At 35.7% G+C, this 8,346-nt stretch overlaps 1 protein-coding gene across 1 annotated transcript; it reads left to right on the top strand.

The window, feature by feature from the left end:
• Positions 1-6,924: 6,924 nt before the first annotated feature.
• On the top strand, positions 6,925-7,750 carry LOC149171531 (early light-induced protein, chloroplastic-like). The gene is made up of 3 exons (XM_089427489.1): positions 6,925-7,143; positions 7,255-7,293; positions 7,376-7,750. The coding sequence occupies exons 1-3, from the start codon at positions 7,027-7,029 to the stop codon at positions 7,721-7,723; spliced, it is 504 nt and encodes a 167-aa protein (XP_089283615.1). The 5' UTR covers positions 6,925-7,026; the 3' UTR covers positions 7,724-7,750.
• The last annotated feature ends 596 nt before the right edge of the window (positions 7,751-8,346 follow it).

Consider the following 8,346-nt stretch of genomic DNA (forward strand, 5'->3'; position numbering starts at 1 on the left):
CGTGACATATAACCCTAACAACAAAAATGAATGGTTTTCATTTCTCTTTAGATCTGAAAAATAAAATATCAAAACCCTACAACAAATAATATACAAATATAAATGAACATGTACCATAAAATGATATATTGAGAATCCAATGGAAATAGAAGAACTTTGATTCTATTATTGAAAAATAAATGTTTATACATGTGAAGAGAATGTATAGACTTGGATCTAGAGATCCCCCTCTTTGGGATGGGTCCTTTGTACCCTATGCTTCAACTATTGATTCAACTCATTGTCTCTCAAAGTGTATGTAATGGGTAAGAAGAAACGGTGATGGCCTGAACTAAAGATGGGAGCTCAAATCTCACAAGGCAATAATCAGGACGATGAGAATCGTCATGGTGAAGAATGAGGAGAAAACCATACTATTTATAACAAAATATTATGATAGATCTAGATTTAAGATAATAATAAAAAATGTTGGAATAAAGCAAGATCTAACCGTTAGGAATATTTTATTGCATTTTAGAGAGGGAAATATTATTTAAAATTATCAAATATCTTTATTTAGAAAATTACTACAAAGATGGATAACATAGACATAGTCCAACTCTAGCCAAATAATTGCACACTTGCATCCATTGCTATTGGACAAGGAGCTTGCATCTAGAAGAAGGTAAATACTGCAATTTTCATCTTAATTCCAAGCCAAATAAACCTACATACATCACCCATTGGGCCAATTCCTCCATCGTACCCTTCTCCATAATACACAACAAAATAAGTGAGAAAGAAATAAGATTTATAATGCTCATGTATAAACTTATTATTAGATAAACTTTGTAAAATTTAAAAAAAATATTCAAATGTGGGAAAAGCTGGATAGTAAACTGCATTTATTTGCATTTATAAACCATAAGTAAAATTCTTTAAACTAACTAATTAATCTAATTATGGAAAATCCTTATGTCTTTTAAACCTTTATTAACTAATTAAAATGCCCACTCGCTATGGACATTCAAAACCTACTCCCACCTGTTACAATAACCCTTTATAAAAAAAAGGATAGATGAGGATAGAAATGGTTCAAAACGTGATTTACACAAACTCCTAAATTCTAGCACGAAGTTGAGACTTACTACAAGTTGAATAATCTATGGTGAGGGTGATGCCCTCTACTATTTCATTATTAAAAATCTAAAAATCTATTATTTCATTAGTTGGAAAAGTTCCAATTTATACAAGTGCGGTGCGCCGGTTGTTCGAGGATCTACGTCTCAATGTTTATCCAACCACGTGGAAACATAGTCCGAGGAAGAGAAACCTCGACTTGGCTAAGTGTTTACCGTTTATGCAAGTGCCAATTTTTACATTAACATGCATTGCACTGAACTAAATTGAATTGACATAAATAATAATGCAGGTGAGCACAAACTTTAAGGATGTGTTTGCTTACAGTGGGCCAGCCCTAGAAACCATAAATGGGAGACTCGTCATGCTTGGATTCATCTCAGCTGTTGGGGACATAGGAACAGATGCAAGGGAGCAGTTCCGACAATGCAGTCTTGGAACAACGAGTACATGAGATTCAACAAGCAGCCGCTCAGTGCACTGCTGACCTTGCAACAGTTTGAGCAAAGTTGGGAGGTCTTTGCGAAAAGATCTCCGCACTGACAAAGTGACTCGAGGGTGAGTTATGATGTTTGTTCTGGAGGCATGTTGGGCGTGGAATCCCCCACATGGCAAGTTTTAGGGCTTAAAGACCATTATAAAGACAGCGAATTGCGAGTGTGGGGCGCGATGTTGTAATAGAGTCATAGAGTTGTCCACCATTACTTTTGTAAATGTAGTGTCAGATTGAGAGAACTACCCATGGTCGGCAAACCATGGGATTGTATAAATGGATTGATGACAATGGAATATAAGGATAGAAAAGTATCTGAAGTGTAGAGTTGTGTCTTTGGGTCATAGAGTAGGAGAAGGCTCTGCAGCTCAGTGCGCATAGGCCTAGTAGTATGCAGTTGAGTGCGCAGACCCCTGCAGCTAAGTGCGTAGGGTAGGTTGAGTCTATAACCATTTGAAACATTAATAAAGAGAAGTTTTACCATATTTCTGTTTATATTTTCCTGTTTTATGCATTAAAGTATATTGGGTATGAATTGCATGTTTACTGGTTATTTACTCCGCGAACTTATATGAATATGCTGAGTAAGTGAATGTAATATAAGGTATCTATTTACTTGAAGATAACTAACTGTTATAAGGAGATAAGTAAGATCCATGGCGTGACTTCGGGAAATAGTGCAGATCACTGCTCCAGCAGTGTGAAAGCCCCATAGTCCTTGGTTAGGGCTATGCGAAGGCAAAGATAATAGGTTGTGAAGGCCGTATAGGTATAGGAATTACGCGAAGTAACATGCGTGAAGGTATTCACAGTTGGACTAAATCAAACCCCTCAGACATCTCAAGGGTGCGGAAACCTGGTTCCAACATCCCCCCATACTGCTTGGGGTAAACCCAGTTTGCGTTGCACGAACTATTGCTGAAAGGGCCAGTAGTACATGGATTTGTTTGTCTAATTAAACTCCCAACCTGTGTCAGGACCCAACAACCCAACAGGATGCATATTGAAGGTAGAGTGTTTGTGGAGAATTTTGATGGCCAGGGTGCTAGTATTGCTGTTGGTTGGCATCCAAGTCAACCTTGTTTGACTTACGATGGTTATAGTGATGTGGAAGTGATTTGATGAAGTGTTGTAGAGGCGGAAGTGACTTCTGGAGGTCATGTAGAGGCTTGCGAAGCTTTGGAAGAAGTTTGAGAAATTTATGAGTTGAGGAAAGATGTTTCCCTTTATCCTCTACCCCAGTTGCATGGATAATGAGTCAAGGGATGATTGAAAAGCTCCAGTCATTGGTAGGCAGTCCTATGGGAGAGACTGGGGAGATCTATTAGAATTTAACTTGTGTTTCAAGTGTGACATAGTTTTTTCAGGAGTTTTTCTCTACATTCCTCACGCCGTTAAGCTAATTTTGGCGTTGTCGGATGTTCTTGATCAGAATTTTTCAGCGTATGGTAGGAAAAGTTTGCGGGTCTGCTAGAAGTTGATCAAAGTTGAAAATATCAAATGGATAGTGGTGTTAGTGGTTGATTTAGTAAAAAATCCTATCTTAACCAAATCTTAAGCGTGTGCAAAAATGGTTAAGTGATCCATAACATGTACAATTTACAAATTTACTCAACATAGGAAAGTGATAAATAGAGGAAGGTACTAATTGGTTGGTTTTCTTGAGAACGTTAGAGTATTCCATTATGAGGGTCTCGAGAATGAGTATATATTGCAACAACAACTCACATTGTTTGGTATTTTTTTATCAATGTATTGCGTGCAGAAATTAGAGATAGAGTTTAGAAGAAGATTTATATTTTAGTTTTGATTGTGGCCTAAAATTGGCAGCTTGTGGTATGTTAGAGAGCAGAGATTGTTGTGACTAGAAGATAAGAAATAACCCTCTTAAGGGATTTTTTTTTTTTTTTTTTTAATTTAGATTTGATGTATAGGATGATGGTTTTTGTGGGTTTCTTATGTTGAGATGATTGAGAATCCATTATAAAACATTTATGAAATGTGGTTTTCATGGAGGAAGTGAAGGCGTGGAGGCTTAAGAGTAGACATTGATTTGGCATATTCAGTAAAAGGAAGATATTTCTCCATCCAGTTGGAGTTGGATAGTCCAATGGTAGTTGGGAGAGGATCGTTGGTCGTGGGAGCTTCGAGCAGATATATTTCGATATATCCATGAGAGGAAACAATTTTCCGGTCTGATGGATGCCATCATAATTTGAAGCAAGCTAATTCTTCTAGCTTATGAGTGTAAGCTAATCCATGTACAATTTGTTCGACATATTAATAAAATAATTAAGCAGTGCAAAAAAAGTAGGGTGGTGTTCTCTCGAAAGGGTTTTGAACATGAATACTTGTGTTCTTATGTGTGCATGCTTGTGTTGATGTTTCTCATGGTTATTATGTTTGAGTTTATTGTTTCTTTCATATTTAGTTAAGGAAATATTGTGAATGGGCATGGTTATTTGATATTGTGGTAACAATTTTAAAATTGATATAAAGGCCATCACTACTAATTCATCCCCCCTCAATACTCAATACATTTCCAACATAATTTTTTTCTTCTTGGTAGTCAGTCAACAATGCAGAGCCCTAGACCAACTAGTCGGGGAGCGTTGTGGAGATTTTCACACACTGAGACCTAAGCCTAACCCCCTCTAAATCAGTTTGTTGGCATGCTCTGGTTTTGACCTCGAGATTGTGGATCTTTTCAAGCTCCCTACAAGGACAAATTACTATTTCTCAATGTAAGTGATCGATGGGGGTTTGTGGAATCCTATCCGAGTGACCCTAAATCTAATTACAAGATTGTTTTTCCCTATTGCCCAATTGGGCTTAATCTATGTGAGTTAAGTTATAATTAGTGTGGACTGTTTCAAGTCTTTCCTTAGTGGTTGTAACCAAGCGCTAGTTTTATTAGGGTGTGAGTGTGTGAATAATGTGTATGTGGATGTGTTTATTAAATCATGTTTTATGATGGCAATGCTACTGAGAAATAAAGTGCATAAACTATAAATAATAGTAAAATAACAACAAACGGAAGCACGCAATTCCCCACGCAAAAATCTATGAAACGACAAGAAAAAATGAGGACAATACAAGCAACCCAAAGAAACGAAAATACCAAAATATTTAATGCATAAGGGGCTACGATCTAAGGCTAGATCTGCTAAAATTATGCAAAAAAATCCAAGAAAAAACATAAGGGAAAGTATTGGAAAATAACATAAATCAAATTGTGAAAAGAAGGATGCTCGTGGCAATCCTAAAGAATAAATTCAACACATGTCTCAAAAGGAAACAAATCATTCTAAAAATTACCTAAATGTTCTGCACACTAGATTCCTCAACTGAACAAATTGTCTCCAAAATGGTAGAGGTGTACTCTAAACCCTAAGGGGATTCTCCCTTCCTCGAAATGAGAAAACATACTAAGAGACTCTAGGCCTAGGGGTGAAAGGGAACAAGAAGAAACCCTTCTTGACACATGTGCATAACTGTTGCCAAAATTATGAAAAAAAATTGTAGAAATAGGGGCACAAGTTTTGACATGTTTAACGTGTCCTCAAGCATAAAACGGCTCAAAACGTTTGTATGGGGTGCAATATTTTGTCAAAAAAATTATGCTCCATCCCCAAAGGAATTTCTTCGTAAATTTATTGCAAACAGTGTCATCTCTTGCACAAATGGTACATGTGACCTACAAAAAATACAAGGAAACCCAACAGAACAAATATTCTTCAATCGAAGAGTAAAACTCCAAAAAAAGAAGTGAAAATTGAGAGAAATAAAAAATCCTAAAAATTGCTAAAAAATGTTGAAGCAACATTCACTAGGGTTCTATATTTTTAAGCTACTCGAACTGTCATTTGTTAGTATGAAGTTTCTTGGAAGTTGCACCAAAATCCTTCACTTATGTTAATCGTGACATATAACCCTAACAACAAAAATGAATGGTTTTCATTTCTCTTTAGATCTGAAAAATAAAATATCAAAACCCTACAACAAATAATATCCAAATATAAATGAACATGTACCATAAAATGATATATTGAGAATCCAATGGAAATAGCAGAACTTTGATTCTATTATTGAAAAATAAATGTTTATACATGTGAAGAGAATGTATAGACTTGGATCTAGAGATCCCCCTCTTTCGGATGAGTCCTTTGTACCCTATGCTTTAGCTATCGATTTAACTCATTGTCTCTCAAAGTGTATGTAATAGGTAAGAAGAAACGGTGATGACCTGAACTAAAGATGGGAGCTCAAATCTCACAAGGCGATAACTAGGACGATGAGAATAGTCATGGTGAAGAATGAGGACAAATATTATTTATAACAAAATATTATGATAGATCTAGATTTAAGATAATAATAAAAAATGTTGGAATAAATCAAGATCTAACCGTTATGAATATTTTATTACATTTTAGAGAGGAAAATATTATTTAAAATTATCAAATATCAAATAACTTATTTAGAAAATTACTACAAAGATGGATAACATAGACATAGTCCAACTCTAGCCAAATAATTGCACACTTGCGTCCATTGCTATTGGACAAGGAGCTTGCATCTAGAAGAAGGTAAATACTGCAATTTTCATCTTAATTCCAAGCCAAATAAACCTACATACATCACCCATTAGGCCAATTCCTCCATTGTACCCTTCTCCATAATACACAACCAAATAAGTGAGAAAGAAATAAGATTTATAATGCTCATGTATAAACTTATTATTACATAAACTTTGTAAAATTTTAAAAAAATATTCAAATGTGGGAAAAATTGAATAATAAACTACATTTATTTGGATAATAAACTACATTTATAAACCATAAGTAAAATTCTTTAAACTAACTAATTAATCTAATTATGGAAAATCCTTATGTTTTTTAAACCTTTATTAACTAATTAAAATGCCCACTCCCTATGGACATTCAAAACCTACTCCCACCTGTTACAATAACCCTTTATACAAAAAAGGACAGAGGAGGATAGAAATGGTTCAAAATGTGATTTACACGAACTCCTAAATTCTAGCACGAAGGTTAGACTTACTACAGGTTGAATAATCTATGGTGATGGTGATGCCCTCTACTATTTCAAGTGCGGTGCGCCGGTTGTTCGAGGATCTACGTCTCAATTTTTATCCAACCACGTGGAAACATAGTCCGAGGAAGAGAAACCTCGACTTGGCTAAGCGTTTACCGTTCAATGAATGACGGTAGATTTTTCCGTATGGCCTCCACATCCTTATATATAACACAATAACCAGCCCTGGAGTCTCATAACAGATCAATAGTGGCTATTCTTTAGTTTAGTTATTTCATATGTTCATTATCTTCTTGTTCTCAAAGTCCATATAAATTAGATTCGTTCTCATACATAGTGTTCATTATTATTTTGCGATCATGGCCGCTGTAAATGCATCAGTAATGGCGATGAATGGAGCATCGCTCCTGCAACGGAGGCCAGCGGAAAGGTCAACAACCAGCAGGCAGCTTCGAGTAAAATGCATGGCAGAGGGGGTTAGTAATTCTGTCGCTGTTTCCGTATCCACGAATAGAAGGTTTTATGTTATTCTATAAGGTTTTATGTTATTCTGTATATAACTTAATTTGGGTCATGTGGATCCACAGCCGGAGTCAAGGCGATCACCTTCTACCCCTCCTGAGACGGTAAGCGATTCTGCAAGGGCCAATTTTTACATTAACATGCACTGCACTGAACTGAATTGACATGACATAAATAATAATGCAGGTGAGCACAAACTTTAAGGACGTGTTTGCTTTCAGTGGGCCAGCCCCAGAAACCATAAATGGGAGACTCGCCATGCTCGGATTCGTCTCAGCTGTCGGGGTGGAGATAGCGAGCGGGAAAGACCTCGCCGCCCAACTGGCCAGCGGAGGAGTTCCACTGTTTATTGGAAGCGCGGTTCTCTTCACGCTTGCTTCTGTGATACCCATGTTCAAGGGAGTGTCCAAAGAGAGCAAATCACAGGAAATAATGTCTTCTGGGGCAGAGATGTTGAATGGGCGTTTTGCCATGATTGGCCTCGTTGCGCTGGCCTTGACTGAATACCTCAAGGGAGGTCCTCTCATCTCATGATCATCATCAGCTCTGCACCAAACTTCATACCCCTCTTAGTGTAGGTTGTAATCGAACTCAACTTGTATTCACTCTGCTATCACGAGATGGCACTGTAACAAATTGTTTTGGCAGTTTATGATATATTTGACAAGTTCATTCACAATCAATCATATAAATATATTTCTGATCAGTACATCTTTGGCAGAAACTCTGATTACAATTTGGCACGCTAATCTTGAACAGATATTAATTGACACCAACCATTAACAGGTCCTAACAGGTTGATCTAACTTGGAAGGATAGAAACAAGCATAACGATCAGTAAAGAAATAAAATTTTTTAAATTGCAAAAATTGTAGAATTTAGGCTTCTGTGATCCATATCAAGTTTATTAGTACATATATGCCATATGCTATATGTATTTACATATTTAAATTTAAATAGATATTATAAAAAATAATATTTTAGTTTTATAAATTTTTATTATACATTAAGTTGTACATATTTATATATAATTATTTAATATATTTCTTTCTATATATAAATTATTTCTATAATTTAAATTATATATATATAAACATTAATTTGATATATTTTTAACAAAATACTAAAATCATAGAATAACCAATGTTAGAAATAAT

This window comes from Pinus tabuliformis, chromosome 4_2 (assembly GCF_031772625.1).
Source record: "Pinus tabuliformis cultivar Carrire ecotype Pingquan chromosome 4_2, CPIR1, whole genome shotgun sequence".
In the NCBI taxonomy this organism is placed as follows: Eukaryota; Viridiplantae; Streptophyta; class Pinopsida; order Pinales; family Pinaceae; genus Pinus; species Pinus tabuliformis.